We start from the raw sequence: 26,791 nt of genomic DNA on the forward strand, positions 1-26,791 counted from the left end.
GGAATATTCACTGTGTTGTTTGTTTTAGATGCAAGAAGCAAGGTTGTTTCCGGTTCCGTCACACAATCGATGCCTTGTAACGCGAAAAACTCATCACCAAAATACAAGATGGCGGCGAGGGGACGCTGACTGATCTGTAATTATAAAGTCTAACTACCTCCTAAAACGCTTCTCCAATACACAAAGAGCCGCTTAACCAGCCAAAGTAGAGTCTATAAAAATTCCTGATAATGAATCTAGAAGTAAAGATGGATGGAATTTTAAAAAACACCGCCGACCCGGAAAATTCGCCCGACGCTCTTACGCTCTCCTGGAGGCGTTTGTTGTTGACAAGAGGAAAGCTGAAAGCATCAAGCAGAACTTCGGCTCTTATGTCTGGATTTGCTATGGTAAGTCTAATCTGTGGCTAAAAAATCTACTAAAGTGGTTATTTTCAAGTAAAATCTTTGTGGGTTTTCTTTGTTGTAGTGTCAAAGATTGGTTTAGCTCGTGTTTGATCCAAGCTGTCAAAACAATACAATATTTACGCAATCTTTCGTACGATCTCTATAATTCTGCATTTTTATAGACAATTTGGCTTTTTTAAATAGCATAATTGTTCAATTATAGCCTGCATTCGTTGTAATTTATACTTGCTTCAGCTTTTGCATTCATAAATAGAAATTTACCTTGGCTATTAGCATAGAAATTTAGAACAGTAATACGAGCAACATAATCACCCAATCCCCCCCTCCCCCGGGGGGGATACCTGTCACACCTTTCGGTGGAATATACTTACCTAGATGATAAGCTACATATAAGGGAGTGGTGGGAGGGGGACTCAAGCAGCCAGAATCCCCTTTGTTGAGCTTGCAGAACCCCTAGAGATGCAAAGGCGCCACAGCTTGGTAAGCTGGGGGGCCCCGGTCAATGCAGGGGCTAGCCCAGGCATGCACACTCATCTTCGATTCTACTTTATGCTAAATTATGCTAATGTAGCATACATCTAGTCACAAGGCTCAGAGATGTGGCTTGAAGATTTGTTGTAATGCACGCAACATTCACAAGTTTTGTTGCGAAAAGTTGAACAACCTTCTACCTTCTGCAACAATTCTAGCTATATTTTTTACTCAGGGGGCAGAGACAGCCATCCAATCAGGGGGAGTGTCATTTCCTTTGGGAGGGGGGGCAACCCTACCCCCTAGCTACAGCCTTTTTTGGGGGAGGGATGAGACAGGTCCAGTCTCTTTTTTTCACATTTTATTTCAAGAGCTATGGTGTCAGACCTGTTTACCATAGGTACCATATTCTGTCTTGCATCCATTGCACAATTCCCTCTCTAGAGGAAAAAGAAGGATGCTCCCACCTATGTTTCAAATTATTCCTGTGTTTTTTTTTAAAAGGGGAAACTAATATGGATGGTTAAGTAATCCTCACAGACTGTCATAGCCCTTTTAACAATTCTTTGTTCTTTTTTGCTGTTAAGATTGCCATGGTTGAGATTCAGCTAGAGGAAGGGATACCTGGTGGCCTCCTTATAGCCTTCAGCGTCATGACAACCATTCTTATATCCGTTCATGTCTTCGCACTCATGATATCGGTGTGTATACTCCCAAACATCGAAAGTGTGGCCAACACTCATCAGAGCTCTGGACTGATGGTTCATGACTCACCTCATGAGAAAATGCACTTGTATGTTGAACTAGCATGGATTTTCTCAACTGGTCTTGGGACACTTTTATTCCTTGGTGAGATTGGAATCCTCTCCTGGGTGAAGTTTTATAAGTACAGTATAGCAGCTGCCATTGCTTCTTCTGCTGTACTTCTACCAGTGTGTGTACTCTTTGTTGTATTTGCCGTTCATTTTTACCGTTCTTTGGCGCAGCATCGTTATGAGCGGTTTTATCAAGGGATAGAAGAACTACAGCAGATTGCAAGCCAGTTAGAGTCTTCAAGTGCTCCCAACACTGCACACAATCAAGCAGTTTAGACTTTGGATTTCTTTATTTTAGTAATCTGTAGTCCTAGGGGGTGTCAGGAAGTAGATTGTGTTTCCCTTCATCAAAGCACGATCGATTTGGTTTCAATTAAGCAATGTCCTTATGTATGTTCTTATGGACCATAATGAAATTCAAGAACTTTGTTTGTTTTCAATTCTCTTAGAGTTTGCTTCAATCACACCTAATCCTGGGGCAGTGGACGAACTTTTCTGAGAGGATATGTGTGCTTTTTTTGACGTGAACATTACAAGTGTTACAAGTGTTCCATCGACCGCGGAGCATGTCGAGAAGTGCGTGGGCTGACAATTGAAACAATGATAATATTGAAAAAAAAAAAAAATCCGTATTTGACTTGTTTCTATCGCAAAAAGTGCTGGAGGTGTTCTTAGTCGCGCACGTGTATATCTTTCATGCTCAGGAACAAGAAAAAAAAAGCTGAACTATGTTGAAATGAGCACGATCTAAAAAAAGGTTTGAGTGCTCATTTTCGATAAGAAGTTGAATTTTTTTAGACAAAGTGCTTTCGTTTAGGGTTACGACTGTTTCTACTGACGATCACCTACCCTGTTTTATGGGAATCCTAGGGATTAGCAGGGTTGTTTCAAGTGCAAGTTGCTGGGTAGTTTTTCATTGCCTGGGTGAGAAGTAATAACCGCCCCAAAGCAGATAGAGAAGAAGGCTTTTCTTAGGGACAATCTTTAGCAGATAAATTAGCAAATAAAGTCTCATAGTGTGTGGACGTCGATCGAACGAAATTACGTCTCGCGAGCAACTGAGGCAAAATTATCTCCTGCTTGAACTGTGTCTTTGGCCTCGCGAGGCAGTTAGCAAAGTGCACGCCTGAAATTTTTCTCACCGTGTGCGCCAGGCTTTAGGGAAAACTTACAGCATGGGTGCCAAATTAGCAGGCCCAACACAACGGCCGAAGGTCCACTTTCGGTTCTCAATAGGAGCCGCTATTTGTAGACAAAACTATAAAGCATAAGCTAGATCACTCTGTTATGTAGCCAAATCCGACAAGATACTGCAAAGGCATAAAAAAAAATCCCTTTTTGTTTTTTCGGGGGTGGTCAGATTTTTATGAGCGAACTCAACCCCCCCCCCCCCTTCCCCCTTTCGTCCACTTTTTTTCGGAAACCAACTTGATGATTGTTCCAATAATACAGCATACCAGTGAATAAAAGTTTATATCTTAAAATCCTTTTGTCTGGCTGTAGTATTTATGGTGTAGACTTAATTGTGTTTGCTGGTTTGTCCTGGTATACTGTAAATTCTATATAACAGTGGAACACCATTAAAGAGAGACCCTCAAAACTTTCTTAATTAAAAAGGTATGATAAAAAAGGCGAGTGTAACTTGAAAATAGACTTACAAAGTATATAACCTGTGACACGGTATCAAGCAGCATAAGGATGCACGCGCGCTCTCGCATCGTTTGAATGTTATACTTAGGGAAAGGGGGGGAGGGAAGCTAAATTGGACTTTTTTCTGGTTCAAAATTTCGACCTTCCGCCAATCTAAAGCACAAAAATGGTGACCCTCCCCCAAAAAAGGAAACTAAAAGTTAAGGCCCTCCCCCAGAACCAAAAACAGCTAAAATCGTATTGGTTAGTTTATTGAAATTATACTCTAGTTGTGAGATTCCCTACGTACGGCACGTTCTTCCAGGAGCACCAAAAAATTACATGACCGTATGAGAGTAGAGGCCGCCAATGTAATAAACCCATAATTGTAATAACGAGCAATCTGTGTAGTACAAACAAAGAAAGGGGAAGCATATAAATATATGCTTTATATTTGTTAACCGACAATGGCCTGGATGTCGCTGTTTTAAATTCAAATTGTGGGAAGACATGCACTGCCCCTTCCTCCTCACGCCAAATGGTTGTGTTTGAGGGAGGGGGATGGATGACTTAAGCATACCCATGAAGGGACGGCGGAGCTGGCCTTTAAACCACCATTTTTCAGGGGTGTAAATACTATTGTATAGGGGGGTCTAGCGGCATGCTCCCCCGTGAAAATTTTGCTATTTTAAAATATATGAAATGCTCATTATTGTTAAAACCTAAATGGAAAATAGTATCATTATCTCCTTCTCAACTGCAGAAATCTTATTTTTATACCACCAATCTGAAAAGTTAGTAGGGGGGGCATTGAAATCCGCAAATTCACTAAACTATTAGGGAAAATGGTTTTCAACTCCCAGCGAAACGCATGAAAGTGCAAGCAGAATAAGGCGCATCACATTCATTTACCTATTTTGTAGAAGGTTTGGGGTTCTCCCAAGAAAAAAAAATGGAAATTCCAGACTTTTAGGAGGTTCGGCCCTCCCCCTAATCGACGCTCAAAAAATCGCAACCCTCCACCCAAACATAGCAGCCCACATCCCCCCCCCCCCCACCCATTAAATAATGACCCTTCTTTTGATGTTTTCGCAACATACCGGAAATACTTCATTCGCTTTTAGTGTCAAGCACTTTTTATCTTAGGTTTTTCAACTCAAATTCAAAATATAAATAAGGGCAACTATTTAAATGCTGCATCAAATCAGAGACCAGTTTTTCCTGATCTTTCATTGATATAGGCCAAATTACAGAGAGGGTTAGTTACACTTCTTACTGCACTTCTTACTTTTCTTGCGAGGCTGACGGGTTTGAGCTTACAATCTCTTATCGAAGATATTGCCTTGGTAGGAGGGGGGGGGGAGGTGCTAATTCTTAGCTTAACTTATCTTAGTGTCAAGTCTCAGATAAGGCGATTCTATAACAAGAAAAAACCCCTTCGGTGGTCGAGAGGAGGTGCGCGCACCACTACGGCCACCCTAGCAACGCCCTAGCGTTTTACTTGATATTACTTCCTCTTAAGTCTCGTGCAGACTCAACTATTTCATGTACTTCACACCAGGTAGAACGCACAGCATCTCAAAGAGTATGTTCGCGGCGAGTAGCGCAGTCATACCAGACGCGTCATACGGGGGTGACACCTGTAAAGGCATTCATGAGGCAAACTCCTTTAACAGTTAAATGTAAATGGTTATGTTTTGTAAGCGCGGTCCTGAAACCTCTCCGTCGGATTAATAAATGTCCAGACTTTAAGAGACTTTGTAATCAAGCGCTATAGAAAAAAAAATTGACATTTCTTAGAAGGTTGCGAAGTCCTGTACGTATTGCTGGTCAAGATATATAGCATTTACTAGTGCAGCAATGCTGGACTAGTTAACACTGCGACGAGGAGTACTTCGTTAAATTCTCTTTGTCTTGCAGTCAACCGAGCGTATAGCAAATGCTGGCTGAAGTTGGCACTGTATGCCCAGCTTAATGCAGGGGGAAGGGCAATAAAGACACGCCCCTCCCCAATATTTTTAAGAATTATAGGGAAGGTGGGGGTGCGGCTGTATCTCCAATATTTTCTTAATGTTTTTTTATCTAGCTCCCCTTCCCGATATTTCGAAGCCTACTACAGCTCTGGTATTCACCTCTACTAAGTCACAACCGACGATGTCCAATCCGCGGCAACCACGCACGATTTCCATCGCTTGAATACTGGTCAATCCCGCTACCTCAGGTGTACCTAGAACACGTGATCAATTAACGCGTGGTCAGTCCTTCCTACCTTATGGGTGTACCTATAACACGTGATCAACACGTGATAGCGTGTGGTCAGTCCTTCTGCCTTGGGTGTACGCCGAAAACACGTGGTCAACACGTGATAACGCGTGGTCAGTCCTTTCTACCATATGGGTGTACCTATAACACGTGATAGCTTGTGGTCAGTCCTTCTCCCTTGGATGTACGCCGAAAACACGTGGTCAACACGTGATAGCGCTAGGTCAGTCCTGCTACCCTATGGGTGTACCTAGAACACGCGATCAACACGTGATATAATACGTGGTCAGTCCTGCTACCTTATGGGTGCACCGAAAACACGTCTCTATCATAGCGAGCTAGCACACAAGTCAAGCTAGAAAAGTTTGTGACTTGGTGATGTATTGAAATAATGATCGATTACGACCGATTTTCTCCTTATGTCCCAGGTTATGCGCGAGTGAAGATGTTGGACATGATAGATGATTGGTTTTTCCTGTCGCTTCTTTAAATCCTGTTAATAGAACGGGTGCGTGTCGGTAGAGACCATCCCTGCGGATTTGTCATTTTGAGTAAATCAAATGTGCGGGGTATAGTATATTTATGAGGAAATACTCTCACCAGTCCCTGGCGCGTACACGGGGTCCAATCCATCGATATCAAAACTTATGTATACGGGACCATCACCCATCTGAGCCCGCACTTCGCCCATCAGCGGATCCAGGCACTTATGCCAACAATCTTTGGCAAATACAAGACGAAATCCCTGCGACCAAGAAAAGAGTTTCTTCGTTTAACACTCACCTCCACATGTAGCAGGCCCGTAGCCAGGATTTTGAACGGGGGGTGTCGTTTACCCATTTAGCGGGCCATTGTCTCTTAGATAGCTCGTCCTAGCCAAGATTTTGAACGGGGGGTGTCGTTTATCCATTTAGCGGGCCATTTTCTCTCAGGTAGCTCGTCCTAGCTTGCAGTGGTACTCAATTTTCCTTTATCAGGGCGGACTTTCAAGTCGTGTGGGGTGGTTCTTCCGAACCCCCCCCCCCCCCTCCCACCTGGCTACAGGCCTGTCTTGCAAGTCCCTTTCTGACCAACATGAAATCCAACACACAGCTTGACTCGGCTATTATCTCTCTGGAAATCTACTATTCGAACCTTTATCTATGAAATTACCCACATCCACAACCCCTCTAGAAATCCATATCCATTGCTTTGAATCCGCCTCCCCTTCACCAAAAACTCAGCGTACTCGATACAAAAAACTCCAAAAACATACTTACGACTTATCAAAAAGAACAATTTTAATATTTTAGGGATGCCTATGTGTGGGAACCAGGAGCCGAGTCTCCTTTTCAGACCCTAAAGCTTACTATAAACCATGAGCTGTGTTTACTATATATTAGTAGTGAGATATGGCTCTACCTTGTCCGTAGCCCAGTCATATTCAGCTTCGTCGTACCATGGCCCGCGCAGCCCAATCTGGACGACACGCCTGGGGTCGAGTAAACCTTCCTCTACCGCCCAATAGAAGGGGCTGCCGTGAAAGATCTTGACGTTGTTGGCTCCGGTCGCTGTGTCCGTGTGTGCGTCCACATGGACCATACCGACCGGACCGTGCTTAGCCTTTGAGTGTATAAGACACTTGGTTAAAGGGGAGATACTCCTTCCGCTGCACATGCTGTCTGTGCAAAGGGGTCACGCTAGCGGTTGGAACTTTATGATACATTTTTATAAAAAAGGAGGCGTATGACCAAAAGAGCAGGAAAGATTCGTGCAGAATGTTCAAGTTTCTCACGGAGGATTAATAAGTAAACCTGGAACCAATAAAAATATGCTCATCCAGATAAAAGTCTTGTCTCCTGACATCAAAGGCTTGGGATTGGTTAAGAGATTCGGTTTGTGTGGCAAAGAAATGTTCTGTTAACTGTTGATCTTCAGGGATTGCATTTCCAAATCGCCGGGATAGCAAATTCCGCAAAAAACATATAACTAAGAATAGGAATTGTCTAAGAGACTCTTTTACACTTATTGCCTTCAGTATTGGATATTATACTTGACTCTTACACTTATTGCTTTCAGTATTGGGTATTACACTTGACTTTTACACTTATTGCCTTCAGCATTTGGTATTATACTTGACTCTTACACTTATTGCCTTCAGTATTGGATATTACATTTGACACTTACACTTATTGCCTTCAGTATTGGGTATGAAATGCTATGGTCCCCACCAAGAGCGATTGGACGGCAGCCATGGCCAACTGTCTGTGCAATCTTGTCATGGATCAGGTCCACTGTCGCCCTGAGGTTGTACGGGTTGACTTGTATATCTCCGATATCGGCAACCATAAGAGATTTGAAGGGCGCCGCGCCGGTCGCCGGGTTGTAGGGTCTGATAAGACTGGATTCGACACGGATCTGACGCGGTCCGAACCTAGTTGATTTGATGAGAGCATCTTTTAATGCACAATGAAGAAAGGGATTTCATTACTGTAAATAAACTCGTGATACAGAGGGGGGGGGGGGGGGGGGTGTTTCGTGCAGTTGACAATTTTATATTGATAGTTGTGCAATATAAATGTAATTAATTATTATTAAATATCAACAGTAAGTAATGCAAGTTGAAGTGATACAGCAACTAGTTGTTTTTAATTTGTGTCTGTTTATCCTATCCCCTCCCCCTCCCTTTCAATTATCTATCATGAAGCCCAACTAGTATAATTGGCTCTGCTACTCAGGATTCTGGTCACGTGAAAATGATGATGATGATGACAATTGAAACGTTGGTTATGTTGGTTGTAAGGATTACGAAGATGATCAGATGACAATGATGATAGAGGTTAACGGTGATGATGATTATTTTAATGACTGTTGCTATACGGTTTTGGAGATAAAAAGATGGTGATAATGAGACGATCTACACCCTTAGTATTTTACTCTAGGCTAGGCTGTGTTCGCACTCAAAGAGAGACCCTAGTATTTACTTCATCTCAACTCTCCAGTCCCCTGCGTCACGCTTTGCAGCTTTCTGCGTGTCACGCTATGCTGTTCTCAGGGTGTCACGCTAAAGCGTGCTTTCACCAGTGGTGGATCTAGCTTTTCGCTAAAAGGAAGGGGGGGGGGGGGGGGGGGAAGGGGTTCGACTCAGTGACAAAGGGGAAGGGGGGTAATTTTGTTTTGTTACATGTGGCTGTCTATCAACCCAAATAGGGGGTTTAAACCCCCTTAACCATCCCCCTAGATCCGCTACTGTTGACCCGGTTCGTAAAAATAACTTCTTGGCTAAACATTTGTTCACTGTGCCGAGGGTTCTGTATTGAGTTTCAGCTATCAAGCATCACGACTTTCGCTTCATACCTCGCTCCTGGTCTATTTGATGCACCAGCATCAGAAGGAATGCCGATGAAACATGCATCTAAGCCGTCTGCACTCTTTTGATAAGGCAGCCTCATCATAGTGCAAATCCCGCCAGGGCGAACCATTTCATCTGGTAGAAGAGGTACATTGAATTCTTTCTTGTAATTTTGACACGTGGCAAAAGTTCTTATTCTAAGCTGCACAGGGCCATGTAGTATAAATCGTTGTAGCCTGGTGTGTAGCGTTTTAACTACACGCGGAGTTTTGACCACGATTTGCAAGGTTGTCATAGTCATGTCTAGTGAAGTTTGTCAAGTGTTGTGTGACACAGTGATGTAACGCATCAGTGCAGTCATTGTGGGATCTTTAGGAAAACCCTCAATCTCTTCAAGCGCGTAGTTGAATAAAAAATAATTATAAAGAAACAAACAAAAAAACATACACCGCAAAATATTAGATTTTTTGCATGTGCCCTAACGAAGTTTGATTGCGCAAGTGCATTTATGCCAGTTGCCCAAGTCAAGTTGATGCAATTTTGGAGGAGGGATGATACCCTGTGCATCCCCATAGGTCATCTGCCCGGTTCTTGTGTCTCAATTAATAGGCTCGCAGGGCACTTGCGAGTCTGGGGATGATTTCATATCCTTAAAATAACCATGGGAAATGTTTATTTTTAGACTTTCAAATTTTATTTTCTAAAAAAAAGATATTATTTACAATGAGATGTAAAATACATTTAAAAGGGCTGATAAATGACAATTAAAAACCTACCATCAAAATTCAAAATTTTCGGCTGTCCTTATATTTATATTGTAAAACTTTCGCCCAAACGTCAGCTGGTATTGATAGAATGAATTTCAGAAATGTTGGAATGCCTAGCATCATCGAAAGCATTTTGCAATCTTTTTTCCTATATACAATCTGGTTATCCATAATAGATATAAAATAAGACTAAAATATGTCATTTCGCTTCTCTGCAGTTTATCATTGTGGCTCATCCAGAAAAGTGTCTTCAGCTTCTTTTAATACACCTTTGGCATCTTCTAATGTACACTGAAAATATTAATAAACAATTGGTATTTATTAATGGTTAAACACATTGACCCCTCAACCGGCCTGTACCGGCTTTGGGAAGTACCCACAACCCAAAAAATTCATAAATTCAAAATAAACACAACAAGATGAAGATACTCAGGCATCAGTCTAAGGGAAAAATAAATATCTTTACGTATTGCAAAGCATTCTGGGAGATCCAGGGGAAAATTCACGAGGGGAGGGCCAGTCAACACTCCTCTCCCCAAAGTCAGATGTTTTTTTTATAAGTCTTTTCACCCCAAAGCCAAACAAATCAATTCCAGGTCATACAGACCCAGAATAGCAGTGTAAACAATTTTGGAATCAATTTGGTTTCAGAAAAGACAGCATTTAGGAGAGCTGTGGTGATTCATTAGAAAATTATTTTCTCATCCGGGCAAAGCCAAACAAGAAAAAATAATCATGAATCCACCTTTGCTTGCAAATATCCATAAGCAAAGCACTCAATTATGCCCCAAAAGACTTCATGATGTCCTGAGACACTCTCCTAATATGCTCATAGCTGTATTTTTGATGAAAAATACAAGCAACCATCAACTTGTGCTGGCTTCAGCACAACGACGAGGGATTAAAAGTGGGGACCGCAAAGCACTGTTGGAAAGCTTGGATACCGCTGACTAGGTGCAGCTGTGTTTGACTTTGAGGTGCTGTATAAAACTCAGAATAGGGGGGAGGAGGTATCTGTTTTCAGTCTGTTTTTTGTAAATTCAGCTCCAAAAAAGCCAGGAGTCAATGGGTTAAACTTGTCATATTCAACTATTTTTGTGTTATGTTCATTTTGTTGTATTGAAAGCAATATCCTGATTCACAAGCAGGCAAATATACAGGTGCATCCAGGGGTTTCCTGAGGGGGTGCTTGTCATAGGTAGAATCATATTGAAAGAGGATACTATTTGACTATCCTTCAATAAGTATTGCTCCACTTTTGGCATTGACTTGAGCAGCAGCGGATCTACATGGAGGGTTTAGGGGGTTTAAACCCCCCCTTTGGACTGCCAGAAAGCCATATGTAACAAAAAATTACCCTTCCCCCCCCCCCTTTTGTCACTGAACCAAACCCCCCCCCCCTTTAGTGAAAAGCTAGATGCGCCCCTGTTGAGAGGGGTGCACGATCACCCTAGAGATGCAACTAATTGTAGGAACACCTCGCTCCAGCAGCTTATAACCAGGAGCAGCCAGGAGAGGGAGTAAGATTGGGGAACCAGGAGTTTGAAAAGGGGAGGGGGGGGGCTAAGCAAGGGTTTAAAAAAGGGGGGTCAGATTCATTGTTATTCTGTGGATTTCCTTATATTTCTTGTTATTTTTTAGCCAAAAATATGAAAATGGGGGGCTAGGGCCCGTTCAGCCCTCCCCTACAGCTACAGCTGCCCCTAGGGATCTGACATATCTAACATACTGGATCTGACATATCTAACATACTGGATCTGAAATATCTAACATACTGGATCTGACATATCTAACATACTGGATCTGACATATCTAACATACTGGATCTGACATATCTAACATACTGGATCTGACATATCTAACATACTGGATCTGACATATCTAACATACTGGATCTGACATATCTAACATACTGGATCTGACATATCTAACATACTGGATCTGACATATCTAACATACTGGATCTGACATATCTAACATACTGGATCTGATATATCTAACATACTGGATCTGACATATCTAACATACTGGATCTGACATATCTAACATACTGGATCTGACATATCTAACATACAGAGTACCTTCATTATCTGATGTTAGAGTACATTACCTCAGGTATAGGATATGTTGTTGGTTCAGGAGCCTTTTCACGACCAAAATCCTCCATGGTACCACATTTAGGTATATCTAGTGCCCATACACCAGTGTATTTTTGCCCCTTGTCCAGAAAATAAAAAATGCCTTTTCCATGCTTCAGTCCATCCTTCCACTCTCCCTCATATCTGTTCTCATTTGCTAAACACCAAAAAAGCAGCAAAGTTAGGGTGACAAGTAGTTTGTGGTTCCTTCTTTCATTTACAATTAATGAAATTATTCCACTTCAAGAATAAATTTCAGTTACAGCACTAAAGAATTACTTGTAAGCAAGACCCAATAAAAGCATGATTGTCACATAACATGAACAACCATGTTAGAAGGCACTATAAAAGGGGCAATAGGTCATCCAGCAGTAAATCTTACCAAGTCTTAACATTCCTTCGCCATTTTGCTTGTCATCATACCACTCCCCTTCATATACAGCACCATCAGAATAGTACATCCGACCCCATCCACTGCGCTTATCGGCGTACCACTCCCCCTCATAGTACTCTGTTGGAGAGTAGAAGTTTGTACCATATCCCTGGAAAAAAAAGGAGTCCTTTGTTGGAGAAATACTGAGTGGTTACTACAGAAGTGGATGCTTGCCCAATGTATTTACTAAATGTAGCATTACAGAAACGCGCATGGTGTTTCAATTTCATGCCTAATACAGTATAACAGCACATGAAGGTTCCACTGTGTAAAAGTCAGGAAATTCCTGCTCTGTCTCCTTGCTTCTCCATGGCTCCGTTTAGATCCTGTGTCCAGCCCTAACTTACATGTCTCTTGTCGTTTTTCCATCCACCGGAGTAGATCTTCCGGTTTCCACTTGTTTCTTTGATGCTGTATGTCCCATATCCACATCTTCTGTCATCTTTCCAGTCACCATCATAAATGGCTTTACTCTTTTTCCACTGCATTGTGCCCTTACCTAGGAAAGAGGCAACTCCATGTAATGAAATTTATAGCCCTTATGTACAGGGAGAGGGGAGGTTTATTTTGCAAATCATGCAGTAAATTTGAGTGTAACCAAAAATCACGAAAACAACCTTTACCTCATTTATGTAGAGGTTTTAATATTTCGTTGTTGATACAGCCTTTGAGTAACAAGACTTAGTATTGGTAGAGGTTGGATGTAAATAAAGTTATAAGTATGACTGAATCGTTCAGTAACTTAAGTATAGCTTTCGTGTGTGAAACTATTAACAAACATGTGTACTAGGATCGGATATACTAGGATTTATATATGTACCTTCCACAGAACCTTAAAGTTAAGGAAGCCGTGATTACCCACAGAGATCAGATTATGAATGGCATTGCACTCCACGATTCTAAAATTCGTCCCTCACCGTTCTTCTTGTTACCGTTCCATTCGCCTGTGTATTGATCTCCGTTCACGGAGTAAACTGTGTGATGAACACCCTTCTTCTGTGCTTTGTAGTCCCATTCCTTCCACAGAGGTTCTCTCGTCTTCGGATGCTTAGTTATTGGCATATTTTGAAACTCCACGAGCTAGGAAGCGAGGTGTTCTGCTTCGATATTCGAGAAGTTCATAACATGGCTTCGAAATCAGCGACTGGATGGTCACTTAGCAACATGGGAGAAATACCTAGGATGCAAAGCAGTGAAAGAGCCCACGAATTTTAAGGACAGCGTATACCGCTGTGAGCATGAGCAGATATGTCATTCAAAGTGACGGCCGACAACGTAGAAGCTTTGTTTTGAATCGAGTTTTTCACAAAAATGGCTGACTCAGAGCGTATATTGATCGAGGAGATTAAGCTATGCCATGCTATTATAGGAAACATCCCTTCAAAGCTCCATTCGGCGGATCTGAGAGTGTTTTTCTCGCAATTCATTGAGGGGAAAGGGTTTGATTGCTTCCACTTTCGCCATCGACCCGAAGGAAGAGGGAGGATTGATGGCGAAGTCCATGATGAAGGCAAATCTAGACAGAAAACTACGTGTTGTATTGTGCGTCTAACAGAGGAGAAGATCGACGAGCTGATTAGGATGTATCATGGGCAGAATTGGACTGATAAGACAGGGCAGATTTACAGCCAACGAGCTGTCATATCACGTATTCGAGTAACACGTCTTGAAGGTACTGCATCGCAACATTTAAAGATTAAGTAAGTATTTATCAATCGGTTGCAATTGCAGACATGTTGGGGAGCACATTGAAAGGTATCACCAAAAGAGGAGCACTTTCCCTGCAAGGTACCTTCCTAAGGAACCGCCTAGTAGGTCTAAGCGATATAAGTATATATACCGTAGGGAAATACATGCAGATGAACTTGTATTTACTTCACAACTCTTCAACATAACTGTCTTGTTAAATTAGAAATTTCTGCGAGAATCAATGCAAGGTAGTATAGGCAACATAGTAAAAATGATAATCTAGAGTGAGATTGACTATTTTGGACTTGGTGGTATAAAACTTAAACTAACCTGTATCTTATTTCAGGTCAGAATGAGGGACAAAGTTACAAGACAAAAGCAGAGAAAAAACAGAACACAAGAACCTCTACAGAATTTTTAGAAAGCGATCTGAAAAAGCTACCAGAGTTAAACCCACCAGCAGTAATGCCAAATGGAAATGTAGGAACTCCAATATCTACCTTTATTGAACTGATAAGGCTGTGCAAGTTTCCACCACTTTTGATAAAGAAACTTGGATTAACGTTCCCTAGAAGTAAGACTAAAAAATATGGGAATGTGCCGTTTGATTATGGAGACAGTGGAGAACTTGAAGCAGAAGACGATGAAGAGGAGCTTGATATGTTGCCTTCCAAATCAGCTTCAGTGAGTGGCAGTATGGGATTACAAAATACTAAAGCCAGTGATAAGAGTGAAGATGGTGAAAAACAAAAGTGTTTGAAGTGCAGGAAAATGTATTCAATGTTTGAGCATGTAGATGAAGTGACTGATACAGAGGACAGCATAAGTGAATACTGTAAATGTGCCTTACAGAGAAATCAGTCTAAGGAAAGTGATAATCGTGAAGAGAAAATATATGCCAGGCAAGATTTTCCTGGAGTATGCATTAAATCTAAATCTCACTCTAATCAAAACACAAAAAAGAACAACACCAAAGCCAGAGACTTAAAAGATGATATTGATGATACAAACGAAAGCTCTGATGGGGAATTAGAAGACTGGGAGAGACATGAGGCATTACACGACGATGTAGATAGCCAGGGACGCACCAAGGAGAGGCTCTTTGAGAATGAGATTGAGTTGAAGTGGGAGAAAGGAGGAAGTGGTCTGGTGTGGTACACTGATGCCGCATTCTGGAAGCAGCAGGAAGAAGCAGACTTTGATGAGGAGACAGTTGATGATTGGGATGTTGACATGGGGATTTACGAAGAGGAAGGTGAGAGAAGATAAATAGGCTTGGTATCCCAGAAAATAAGTCCTTGATTAACTTGCCCGGTATGCTTGTTTTTGTTACTGTTCTCATGTAAAGAATCACAAATGCATGCGGCATGCCACTTCTATCGCTTGTTGCTTTATTACCCAGCTTCTACCATGCCTATGGTGGCCACCTAGTTTGTAGTTTTTTTAGTTATAACATTTTAACTTTCAAATGGTAAATAACAATAAAATGTGTACCACATATCAAGTATAATATGATTCAGACTCAAATTTCAGATTCTTTTAAGCTGACTAGATCCAATGTTTTCTTCTCTGTTTTCATAAGTTTAACCATAGATTTCTTGCATTATACTGTATAATATATATATATATATACAGTATCCCATATAGAGTAATCTAAAAAAAAAAAAAAGCACCCCATAGGTAATCCTTGAGATGGGGGAATTTTGGAATCAGAGGCAAAATTTGACTATAGCTCTTAAATATATCATGGGCACTAGGTTTAGTGCCTATCATAGCAGTTGAGAAGTTTAGTTCTGTACTAATAGTCACAACAAGGAGCTCATCTGTGTTTGTACTAAAGGGATGTCCATAGAGCGAATGTTGAATGATGCCTACCTATAAGATTTGTTTGTTGTTTATAGGAGGTGGTGACAAAGATGCTAAGGACCTGCTTCAAAAGAGACTGGAAAAGCAGTGGCGATCTGGTAAAGACATTGACCTCAACCAAGTAGGGGACTTTGAAAGGTTTACTCGTGGTATTGGTGGAAGTGTCATGCGACGTCAAGGCTGGTCACAGGGCCAGAGCTTGGGCTCCTCCCAACCAGGCATAACAGAACCTGTCCCAGCTGATGGGCAGAAACCAAGCTCTAAGCGCGGACTTGGGTATTATGGTGAGAAATTGAACAGGCATGTGAAGAGGACACGTGCTACCAGGGATGTTGTGATTGCTACTGTGTTTGATAACCCAGAGGAAAGAAGTACTGAACTATATGAATCCACAGGGCCTCATGCTGTAAAGTATAGGGACAGTGTGAGCTTTGTACCAGCATCTTCATCAAGCAAAAAATCATGATATTTCTTATAACCTACATTTCTGTGGAGTTCTTTTAAACTATATATGTATTTAATTCCACAGAATCATAGACTTCAAATTTTTTGCATACATCATGGACCCCTAGGCTTTATTAAAAGCTAATGACTGCAATGGCTAATATCAGCTGAAAATAAAGCTTTAAAATCTAGCTCTTCTGCAGCCTACTCCCTACTGTCCTTAGCATTATAATTTGAATGAGATGTATGTCAACGGGGACTCTCTGTCTTCTCTCAAGCTTGTCCACAAAACACAACCGGCAAATACCTGGGAATAGGAGATAATCCCTCGGTTTATTCCTAATCTATCGCAATTCACATTTCACACTTTATCAAAAAGATACGGTAAAGTTGTCACACTCCTAACCATAACAAAACACACACAGATAACAGCAAAATGTTGCCTTGTCTTAATGTACAGTATATAAATACATATTTACAATTCTTTTAGACATCGAAATAATGATTATCAAAAACATAACATTACTTCAACCATAAAACCCTTTTTGAAAACCATCTTAAAGAGTAATGTTAAAAAAATCATTTCTTTGGTATTCCCAGAGGCTGAGGAACAAAGAAATTCCTTGCTCTTTGCAAATCAGCATCATATCTTTGTCCAATTCGGTCAAACCCATCAGCAATCTCGTGTGCTAACATGACTACTTCCTCTTTGGCTAATTTTTGACCTTCATCATCATATCCACTAACAGCAGCCTCATGCTTCATCAATTTCTCCATCTTCATGGCCATTGTCATAAGAGACTCTCGGTTTTCCCGGGCTCGTCTAACTCTGTCCCGCATACGCCTCTATAAAATGAATGATTCTGTGAGTAAAAGTTTCCCAGTGCATTCTTTGGCACAAGTTCCGACAAGGACCATATAAGCAGTCAAAATCTGAAATCCGCACCCAAATTGTCAACAGATCCATGATACGCCGTATTTCCAAAATCTGCCAATCCCCTGAAATCATCATCTAAATCCGTAATCCGTGAGCATTTCGTGGCCGAATCAGCCGATCCGTGAACCTATTCACCCCCCCCCCCCCGTTTAGGGCTCTGATTTCCATAAGGGAGATGCTTACGCAAGCTGTAAATGTGGCATCAATTAAACTACACACATCACTGAAATTTATTGTAATCTGTTTTCAGGATGTGTGCAGTTTTTTTTCCTGTAGAGTAGCATTTCAGTGGTCATTTCACTGGTTCTTTGGGTTTTAGCATGCCAAGTAAAACCAAAATCCCTTCACTTAGTTCAACCAAGACTTGTACAGCAAGGGCAAAGGAGATAAGCTGGCCTTGCCTAAATACTAGAGTTTCCTTTCCCAAATGCCTTGCACTTGCCAGATAAGCTAAGTTAACCTATAATTGTGTGTATAAATGAGTGTATATAAGTTACCCATTGATCTACTAATAATATAAGCCCATACTCACATCTCTTCTCTCTTCAGCTTTCCGCTGTTTCTCCTCCAGATTAAAATGATCAACTTGTTCTTTCTTTAATTTCCTTGCACTAGTTAAGTTCGGAGGTGGTGCACATTTATTTTTGCACTCAACATCATCAAGTTTGACCTCAAATGAGATACTAACTGATCCACTGTCGTGTCTTTTCTTTATACCCTGCTTACAGTTCTGATTTTCGTCAATGTTTTTGTTGTGAGAGGTTTCATTGTGTGATGCCTTTTTTTCATTTTCAACAGTTAAATCTTTTCGTAGTTGGCATTTGAGCATGAAGAAGTCATGCTTTATCTGCTTGGCAGTAGAATATAAATCTTGCTGAGTCATGGGTTGAATATTAGTAGCATTGTTGCCTTGAGCAAACGCCCTTTGCTGTAAAATGATGTCAACATTCTGTGCCAGCTTCCTTGCAGCCTCTTGGCGCTTGTGGATTCTATCCAATCTTTCCTCTTCCCTTTTCTGGAAAATAAAACATATCTTTCATATTGAACATAGCATGCAGGCCTGTAGCCAGAATCAAAATTTTACCGAGGCAAAGCTAGCCACTTTTCAATTGCGTAAAAAACTAAACATCAACATTTTACTGAGGCCAGTGCTTCTCTTGCCTCATGCTGGCTACGGCCCTGGCATCTTTGAGAGATAAATCAAGGATTTTTTATTTTACAAACAAGCCAATATAGACAGGATTCCCTTGGGTTCTTAAAATCCTGGAAAGTCGTAGACTTAAAAAATGTCCTTTTTCAGGCCTTGAAACTCATTGAATTTGAATATATATAAACCCACCATGTGTTGACAGTGTATGTTTGACATTTGAGGTTGCAGGTATACTTTTTGAATACATTGTGTAAAATATGGTGATTCTTGAATAAGAAAAGACCAACTTCTTGGAACTTGGAGGGGGAGGTGGGCCGCACATGCCCCTGCGCATCTCCCTATCTACACACCTGTGTCACTAGTACACAGTAAATATTGATAATTGTTTGGATTTTATCATCTTTATCCCACCTCTGATCATAGTACTAGGAAAATGTGAAAATCAGTTGACAGATTTCCATCTCCTCTAAACAGGTGCCTGCTTCATGATATTGTGATGATATTTTCATTATGAGAACACATCCCTAATTAAATTATATTAGATTTGCTTTGTGTGTATGTTGTCTCCCAAATTAAAGCTCTAGTCAAAGTTTTTCACCACCCCTCCCCCCTTTTGTCTATCTACCTAAGCACCCTGCCTCTCACCTTTCTTCGCTCGTCAGCCAATCGCTGTTTCTCTTGTAGTGCTGCCATCGTCACCTCCCTCCTCTGGTCAACTTTGCCTCTCAGACGACTGGGTGGAGTGCGTTTCTGGGGGCTTTTCTTGACTGGGATGCTAAATGCTATAGCTGTGTGACAACCATTTGCCTTGCAGTCCTCGATAGCCAATGATGGCTCTGTTTTGCTCTCGTGTGATGTTGGTGATGGATTCCTATGTTGAAAATCATTCTAAAAGAACAAAAGAAATACATTCGACTAACTCAACTCAAGTGAAATTATTCTTAAACTTACCCAATGATTTACCCAATTCACTCGCTCTCTATTTCTGCTGAAACTCCGCAAAAACGCTTGCTAAGCAAGCTACTTTATGGCAGACTTTTTCTGCCATAACGTTTAGAAACTCTGAATTTAATAAGTTACCTCTTTGGACATTTTCCCACTCGATTTCATAGGACCAAATCGACGACTTTTAAAAGGATTTCTCTTCTGAGAACACGAATCGTCGAGATTCATCTCAAATTCTATACCACCTGGGCGAGAGTTTACAGGGGAACTGGCTGAACAAGAGCTTTCTTTGCACTCCATGATTTCTCACTTGCAGGGGAAAAGAATGTATAAAAGCAATGTGAAGATTTTCGATGGTCAATTTAAATGGTTTGAAACCTCGGAAGACTAAATACGTGTATCTCACAGTAAGCCCGAGGTCGACCCCTAAAAAATACTGGAGAAAAATCTGCTTGATCTTCAGAAATTCGTTATTGTTATTGAGGTTTTGCTCCATGTAGGGACAAAAACAAATCCTCTGATTGGTTGTTGCTCACTGACCGAATGCCCTATTTTTACCAACATCCGAGCACATTACGGACAATTTCCGAAAATTTATAAATTTGAAAACTACGTTTTTTTAAGTAAATATGCTTAAAATGATATCGAAACAGCACTTTTCTATAATATAAATTATGACATGAGTGATTGCCGCAGTAATCAAAAGAAAAATGGGATCCGAATATCTTCCGAAATTCTTCCGATGGTTGCGTAATACAACATGGCGGTTGAAAATGGTAGTGGAGAGACAAGGACGTGGAAGTCAACGTTGTTTGCACATGACGACGTGGATATTTTTAGAGATACACCTATTAGATATCTAGGTAAGTTATTTGGTTACTTATGTATGGTATCTATGTGTGTGTTTTAGATGGAATAAGCCCGCTATGAATGTACAGCCTTTACACTAACCATATTTTCCTCAGGAGGCCCTGTTTACACAGGCTACTTCTATCAAAGTAACTAAGAATTTGTTCCCATGGCTCTGCTGAAAACGAGTTGGCTTTTTGTTTATGTTGTTACACGAAATATATTTTTTGGTGTAACTTATATGAGGGGTGGTGGTGGTGGGGGGGGGGGGGGGGGGGGTGAATAAAGGTCTCTGAATCCGCCGATCTGCTTTTTTCTCTCGAAAATCCGCCGATCTGCATAATTTTTGCTTCAATCCGGATACTCAACATACAAAAAGAATAGATAGTGATTTTTTACTAAGTCAACACTCGAGTGGCATAATTAATCAATGAGTCAATCATTGGTTTGCCAATTAATATATCAATATTAATTGATAAAAAAGTCGATTAATATCTATTGATATTGGTTATTGATGATTAATTGATAGTCACACAAAGATATTCTGTAATTTCATTGATTATTATATTGATTGATATTGATAGTGGAGCCATGATTTCTTGGACAGGTTTAAGTTTAATAGAAATGCTATTTAATGAGAGATCAAAGCAGGCAGCTTGCTTAACTCATCTCCCCACACAAGCTTGGCTCGAATTGCACTCGCGAAGACATTTAATCTAGCATTTCCTTTATGCTTGTGTGCAGGCTAGACAAAATGTAAATGGCATTTGTTTTTCTATTCAAGGGCCTTTAACAATGAATGTATACTAGATAAATGATACATTTGTATTATTTTATGTTCTTTGTGATTATAATTCATTGTTAGATCATATTCAATGAAAATCACTATCAATTGATAATGGTATCATAATCGATTACTAATCAATGTAAAGTGACAAGTTTGCTGTTACATCGTTTTTTATTATTAATCGATTGTTTTGCATCGATAACTATCAATTAATATCGAGTTTCAACGATTATCAGTTTCATCAATTTATTACGCTGGGATAAATGGCAAAATCCGGAGTTACGATTATCAGAATCCAAAACCTGACTTTAAATTTTCAATAGATCCGGTATTAGATACGTTTTAGATACGTTTTAATTCCACAATCTGTTCTAGAGGTGTAGAAGCCCACTTAAAAGGCTTAAGAGGATTGGCTTCATTGTTCTGTTGTATTCGCGTTCTATCCTTTTTTCCCCATTGTTTTGACTGTGATGCATCAAGCCAATGTGGCGAAATCTTCTGATAGCTTCTACTTGACCCATCTGTTCTATTTTCTTTGAATTTGTAATCCGTTTGCCATTTTAGGCGGAATGCTTCTCCATAATGTGAAATATATTTAATAAATGCCCCCTTCAAACAAGTGCTTCCCACTCCAAAAAATGTAAGGATGCCTGAATGCAAGATTTTTAACAACTGCGTTTTCCAATATGGATAAATGTGCTCTAAACTATTGTTTAATTTGATATTCATGTAAAGCTAAAGTCTGAAATAACCTATCCCACTGTGTTATTTAGTGCACCCTACCAAACTAAAAAAATGAATAAATAAGCGCCAAGGGCATTGAAATGGGCATTACAGTATTTGGATTATTTGTAGGCTTGTGATATACTCAAGGCATTTTAATAGGTCCAGGGCAAGCCAAAGAAATCTTGAATAAATATACTAAACAGGAGTGAAAATAATGATCCACTATTTTTTATGAGGTGTACAATGAATAGTTGTAAGGATTTAGGTATTGTACCCATCTAAAATTAAGTTCTCAGACACAAAAAGGCTTCTTAAATCTTTCTAATGTTCAATGTGGAATTTCCTGGTTTGGCAAAAGAAGGTATTGATACCCCCACTGCAACCACAGATAGTCTTTAATATTACAGACAGTGAAATGCTCATTTGAAATTTAACAGAATTTCTTGATTCAGGTCTCTAAAAACTAAGACATCTAGAAACTTAAAGCATAAGACATCTCACATCAAAAATAAATATGATAAATGTAAAGGAGCTCAGTCAATATACAAAATTTTACCACATAACATCTACTTGGGACTTCCTCTCTTTTGGAACATTATTCTGATGGTATTTGTTTTTGCTCTAGAGCAATATATAACTTATGATTTGGTTGATTGATTCTCATAGACCAATGAAGCATGTGAACTCTAAGTATAAAAGCTATTCAAGCACAAATCAAAGCTGAGCTGGATCATTGTCTATGGACAAATTTTTATGTCAGCATCCTATCAGCACTTTTTATCACCTCTTTCTCAAATAACAAGGAGAAACCTCTGGGTATAACTGGGTCATGTCTTAATATGGAAATTGCTTTTGAAATTGCTTTTGAAACTAATCTGCTTGGGAAATACAGATCTGTCTGTTAAATGAAGTTTTGCCTTACCTTCATGATAGCAAAATTTGTTTCCCATAGTTAAGAGCTTACAAAAATGCCATCTGAAGGATACCCTTGAATATGGAAAATTCTTGTGACCTCAGTTGTGATAACATGTTCACACGCCTCCTTGTCAATTTAGAGGGTTGTTTAGTAAACACTTATCCCTTTATTTTGATTAGAATCTGACAAGTTTGTGTTTTGTTTGTGTGGCTTGTGATGAGGTGAAACATTGTTGTGATACATTTTTGCCACCACCATGTCTGGTTTATTTTTTAGATATAAAGTGTTACTCATGGTTTGAATAGTCTCATATTATTGAGTCAGTGCATGCAGTTTTGTTATTTCTACTACCACTACCTCAAATGTTCCAAATCTATTGTGTTTAACATGAATAATAGATTTTGCTCAAATAAACCTTTTTAGAAGATCAATGCTAAGATTAAACCTTTTTATCATTATAATCTAATTTAGGAATAATCTCTTTATAATTTTTATATGAACTTTGCCCTATAACACATCAGACAGGTGGTCTATTCAGCTGTTTTGTATCAGATATCTGGGAGGCCCTGCCATGCAAGACAATTAAAAGAATAGATATACCAGTGATACCTGCGTTTTTATGTCATTGTTATTAAAAGCTGTCAAAAGAAAAATCTAGTCAAACAAAGCTTTTAGTAGACTTATCACTAAGGAATGGCTGTGTGTTAGTGACAGTTTACAGGGTCTTTAAAAAAAAGTTATAGTGTCTTTTATTTTCGCTTTGAAAATGAGCCTTTGTGATATTTCAGGGCCACACTTAGCTTGAGGACAATGACTGAGAGAGGGCAGCCCCCTCCCCCTTTCTCTGCTCCTATATATATATTAAAAAATAAATCTAAAATTTTAAACAAAACTGTGCTAGAATAAGTATTAATGAAAAAATGTTTGTTATGATGACAGGGGGAAATGTACAAAAAAAAATCAGTGGATGATTGGTTGCTAATTCCTTTTTCCTTTTGTACAGGTTATGCTAATGAGGTAGGGGAAGCATTCAAATCACATGTCCCCAGGACTCTTTACTATGGAAGCTATCTATTGGCCTCGTCATATTGCCTAGCAGACTCAGTGTCAAAAGGAAAGCATATTTATGAGGTAGTAGATAAAATAAATTAAATAGGATTTGCCTGGCTTCAGGAAAAATAGTAAATGGCTCTAGTCACCTGAACTTTTGTACTGCAGCCAGGGCCTGGTGGGGGTGGGCTGCGGGTGCCAATATGCATTGTCTTTATTTAATGGGAGATGCATTGGTCCTCCCCTTGCTACTTTATTGGCAGTGCTCCAAATGTTTAGATATGTGCATGTTTCTCTTATCCTTTAGGTTCTTCACAAATTAGTATCTTAGAGAAACGGCACACTCATTTTGATGTCTCTTATAGCAGGCCCGTACCAAGGGGGGTGCAGGGGGTGCAAATGCACCCTTCCACAATGGCTAAAAGGTCCACTTTTGGTTCTCGATTGACGTGCTATTTGTAGACAAAACTATAAAGCATAAGCTAGATCATTCTGGCATGTATTAAAATCTGACAATAAATGTCCTGTGGAGATACTGCAAAGTCATAATTTTTTTTTTTTTTTTTTTTTTTTGTGGGTGCTCAGAATTTTATCAGATAACTCCCTCCACCCCCCCCCCCCCCCAAAAAAAAAAAAGAAAATTAGGTCTACTTTTTCGGATTTCGCAACCCCCCAAGAAAAATCCTGGGTATGGGCCTGTATAGCACTTCTCAATGTTTTTGACAAGCACTATTTACACACAGTTTGTACACAGTATCAGACATTTTTTCTTGAATTCTGCAGGAAAAGACATATCTCCCAGTAAGTTTACGAAGACGCTACACTGTTGAGACCATAGCAGAGGCTGCAGTTTGGCAAGGACTGGCATCTGTCATCATTCCTGGCTTTACCATCAATAGGATTTGCCTGGCTTCAGGATATGTGCTTTGTCGTGTTGGCAGAAATATACCACTAAGGGCACAGACCTGGATAACAACAGTCATTGGCCTTAGTATGATTCCAGTCATAATAAAACCCATTGACAGGTACTGGCAAACACATCATTCCTTGTGTTGGTAGCAAGAGGGGCTGGCATGATAATTTTTGTTTGGTGGGAGATCAAGGGGTAGATGCAATTCTCCTCATATACTCTTTGAAAAGGAAATGTATTTTGCAAGTGTCGAAACTGTTAGTATGTAAAAGCAGATAAATAATGGCATTTTTAAGCAGGGTTTAAACTGGAAGACATCTAGCAGTGAGAGTAAATCTACATATCAACATTATTTCAGAGTTTAGGTATATTCAAACCATTGTTTTACAAAATATTATCTTTTTTTTTTAGGGGTGTAGACCAAGTTATGGAACTCACTTTGAATAAGCTGCGGAAAGTTGGTATTGTTCATAAACCTTAGTTACTTAAATTACAATTGGTTGCATTTTGTATTGTAAAATACAAAGATTTTATAAAAAAAATTGAACTCTTGGAAACATATATTTTAGGGCATGAGGGTTTTCTATCAATTCTTGTTTATAATATTCTTTGTAAATGTATTTTTATTGAGATATTTATATATATTTATGCTTTTTAAGAAAAAGAAGATTTGCCTGTCGCAAATGTTTGTAAGAAAAAAAGAAGAATTATAAAATAAAAATGTTATTACTTTTTATGAAAACTCTGTATCCTTACCCTTACCCTCCTGTGTTTCTTTGCTTATTAATTACTTTTTTTATCCAGATTCAAAAAGCCAAAAGATTGGGCTTGGATTTTTTTAACCCATTGACTCCTGGCTTTTTTGGAGCTGAATTTACAAAAAACAGACTGAAAACAGATACCTCCCCCCTATTCTGAGTTTTATACAGCCCATCAAAGTCAAACACAGCTGCACCTAGTCGGTATCCAAGCTTTCCAACAGTGCTTTGCGGTCCCCACTTTTAATCCCTCGTCGTTGTGCTGAGGCCAGCACAAGTTGATGGTTGCTTGTATTTTTCATCAAAAATACAGCTATGAGCATATTAGGAGAGTGTCTCAGGAGATCATGAAGTCTTTTGGGGCATAATTGAGTGCTTTGCTTATGGATATTTGCAAGCAAAGGTGGATTCATGATGATTTTTTCTTGTTTGGCTTTGCCCGGATGAGAAAGTAATTTTCTAATGAATCACCACAGCTCTCATAAATGCTGTCTTTTTTTAAACCAAATTGATTCCAAAATTGTTTACACTGCTATTCTGGGTCTGTATGACCTGGAATTGATTTGTTTGGCTTCGGGGTGAAAAGACTTATAAAAAAACATCTGACTTTGGGGAGAGGAGTGTTGGCTGGCCCTCCCCTCGTGAATTTTCCCCCTGGATCTCCCAGAATGCTTTGCAATATGTAAAGATATTTTCGTGGTTGTACAATCCTTCAAGGAATGGACATTGTGTTTTGAGGCCAAGGAAATGTACCTGGAGGATCAGAATAAAGGTATCTATTTGTGTCTTGAGCTGTGTTTGCTGATCTTTCTCCCTTGTGTGGTTTGAGTGTTTTATTGAGAGGGGTGATTCTGCTTTTCTCTCCTTGTTCGATTTGAGATTTGTCAAAGAACCTGTGCTATTATTTGGCTTAAGAGTAGATGCCAACACCTTGGTTGGATGCATATCTGCAAGACCATTTATCCCTTAGACTGATGCCTGAGTATCTTCATCTTGTTGTGTTTATTTTGAATTTATGAATTTTTGGGGTTGTGGGTACTTCCCAAAGCCGGTACAGGCCGGTTGAGGGGTCAATGTGTTAATGTTCTTGTTTTTTTATTTTTAGTGGTGCCAATGTTTTGGTGGTGTTCGCACCCAAAGTATGGGGACGCCTCTGCTGGTGAATTCCTTATATATTCGGGCCACCCCCTCCCCCATTCCCACCCACCCACCCCTCCCACCCACTCACCCTCGTCTGGATCCGGACACTACAGGGCATTATGCTAAAAAAAAAAACATGGATTTGCATACAAACATATTCATTGTGAGGTAGCTTGGGGATTTCTTATAAAAGAAGTTTTCCCGGATAATGCTTCATGAAGGGACCTCCAGGACCCTCAGCTCCCTGTGATGTGCTTAGTTAGTAAGAAATTTGGAGTACCTGTAAAACGCGAGGTAAATAAGACAGGTTGTAGGTAAGGTAGTATGCGAACAATTGAACGGGATCGCTGTGGCTGGCCTGGTAGCATAAC

General features: G+C 39.9%; 6 protein-coding genes and 1 long non-coding RNA gene across 9 annotated transcripts; 3 read left to right on the forward strand and 4 right to left on the reverse strand.

The window, feature by feature from the left end:
• Positions 1–230: 230 nt before the first annotated feature.
• Positions 231–2,122, forward strand: LOC5512883 (calcium release-activated calcium channel protein 1). Its single transcript, XM_001633146.3, has 2 exons — positions 231–389; positions 1,466–2,122. The coding sequence occupies exons 1-2, from the start codon at positions 231–233 to the stop codon at positions 1,967–1,969; spliced, it is 663 nt and encodes a 220-aa protein (XP_001633196.2). The 3' UTR covers positions 1,970–2,122.
• Positions 2,123–3,578: 1,456 nt separating this feature from the next.
• Positions 3,579–9,252, reverse strand: LOC5512891 (agmatinase, mitochondrial). Of its 2 annotated transcripts, none has more exons than XM_048726877.1 (6): positions 8,921–9,250; positions 7,751–7,997; positions 6,986–7,186; positions 6,185–6,329; positions 5,455–5,549; positions 3,579–4,962 (listed from the first exon to the last, which is right to left on the reverse strand). In XM_048726877.1, the coding sequence occupies exons 1-6, from the start codon at positions 9,214–9,216 to the stop codon at positions 4,861–4,863; spliced, it is 1,086 nt and encodes a 361-aa protein (XP_048582834.1). In that variant the 5' UTR covers positions 9,217–9,250; the 3' UTR covers positions 3,579–4,860. The 2 variants fall into 2 exon arrangements, 1 of the variants encoding a protein (XP_048582834.1); XR_007307628.1 differs by having other exon boundaries at positions 4,910–4,962; positions 5,455–5,725; positions 8,921–9,252.
• A 334-nt stretch (positions 9,253–9,586) lies between these two features.
• On the reverse strand, positions 9,587–13,429 carry LOC5512878 (MORN repeat-containing protein 3). Its single transcript, XM_001633183.3, has 5 exons — positions 13,171–13,429; positions 12,601–12,752; positions 12,203–12,362; positions 11,793–11,977; positions 9,587–9,973 (listed from the first exon to the last, which is right to left on the reverse strand). The coding sequence occupies exons 1-5, from the start codon at positions 13,313–13,315 to the stop codon at positions 9,905–9,907; spliced, it is 711 nt and encodes a 236-aa protein (XP_001633233.2). The 5' UTR covers positions 13,316–13,429; the 3' UTR covers positions 9,587–9,904.
• A 54-nt stretch (positions 13,430–13,483) lies between these two features.
• Positions 13,484–16,443, forward strand: LOC5512880. The gene is made up of 3 exons (XM_048726876.1): positions 13,484–13,925; positions 14,289–15,197; positions 15,844–16,443. The coding sequence occupies exons 1-3, from the start codon at positions 13,565–13,567 to the stop codon at positions 16,272–16,274; spliced, it is 1,701 nt and encodes a 566-aa protein (XP_048582833.1). The 5' UTR covers positions 13,484–13,564; the 3' UTR covers positions 16,275–16,443.
• A 113-nt stretch (positions 16,444–16,556) lies between these two features.
• On the reverse strand, positions 16,557–22,697 carry LOC5512885 (leucine-rich repeat and IQ domain-containing protein 1). 2 transcript variants are annotated; one of them, XM_032382435.2, is made up of 4 exons: positions 22,569–22,697; positions 18,985–19,227; positions 17,722–18,204; positions 16,557–17,098 (listed from the first exon to the last, which is right to left on the reverse strand). In XM_032382435.2, the coding sequence occupies exons 1-4, from the start codon at positions 22,572–22,574 to the stop codon at positions 16,832–16,834; spliced, it is 999 nt and encodes a 332-aa protein (XP_032238326.1). In that variant the 5' UTR covers positions 22,575–22,697; the 3' UTR covers positions 16,557–16,831. The 2 variants fall into 2 exon arrangements, with proteins under 2 accessions (XP_032238326.1, XP_001633234.1); XM_001633184.3 differs by lacking the exon at positions 22,569–22,697 and adding an exon at positions 19,420–19,804.
• On the forward strand, positions 19,917–25,264 carry LOC5512893 (mitochondrial fission process protein 1). Its single transcript, XM_032382437.2, has 4 exons — positions 19,917–20,147; positions 23,566–23,693; positions 24,396–24,637; positions 24,934–25,264. The coding sequence occupies exons 1-4, from the start codon at positions 20,045–20,047 to the stop codon at positions 25,001–25,003; spliced, it is 543 nt and encodes a 180-aa protein (XP_032238328.1). The 5' UTR covers positions 19,917–20,044; the 3' UTR covers positions 25,004–25,264.
• LOC116618563 lies at positions 24,271–26,779 on the reverse strand. The gene is made up of 3 exons (XR_004296244.2): positions 26,701–26,779; positions 26,509–26,542; positions 24,271–24,577 (listed from the first exon to the last, which is right to left on the reverse strand). It is a non-coding gene; the product is annotated as an uncharacterized LOC116618563 (long non-coding RNA).
• Between the last annotated feature and the right edge of the window lie 12 nt (positions 26,780–26,791).

This window comes from Nematostella vectensis, chromosome 4, assembly GCF_932526225.1.
Source record: "Nematostella vectensis chromosome 4, jaNemVect1.1, whole genome shotgun sequence".
NCBI lineage: Eukaryota > Metazoa > Cnidaria > Anthozoa > Actiniaria > Edwardsiidae > Nematostella > Nematostella vectensis.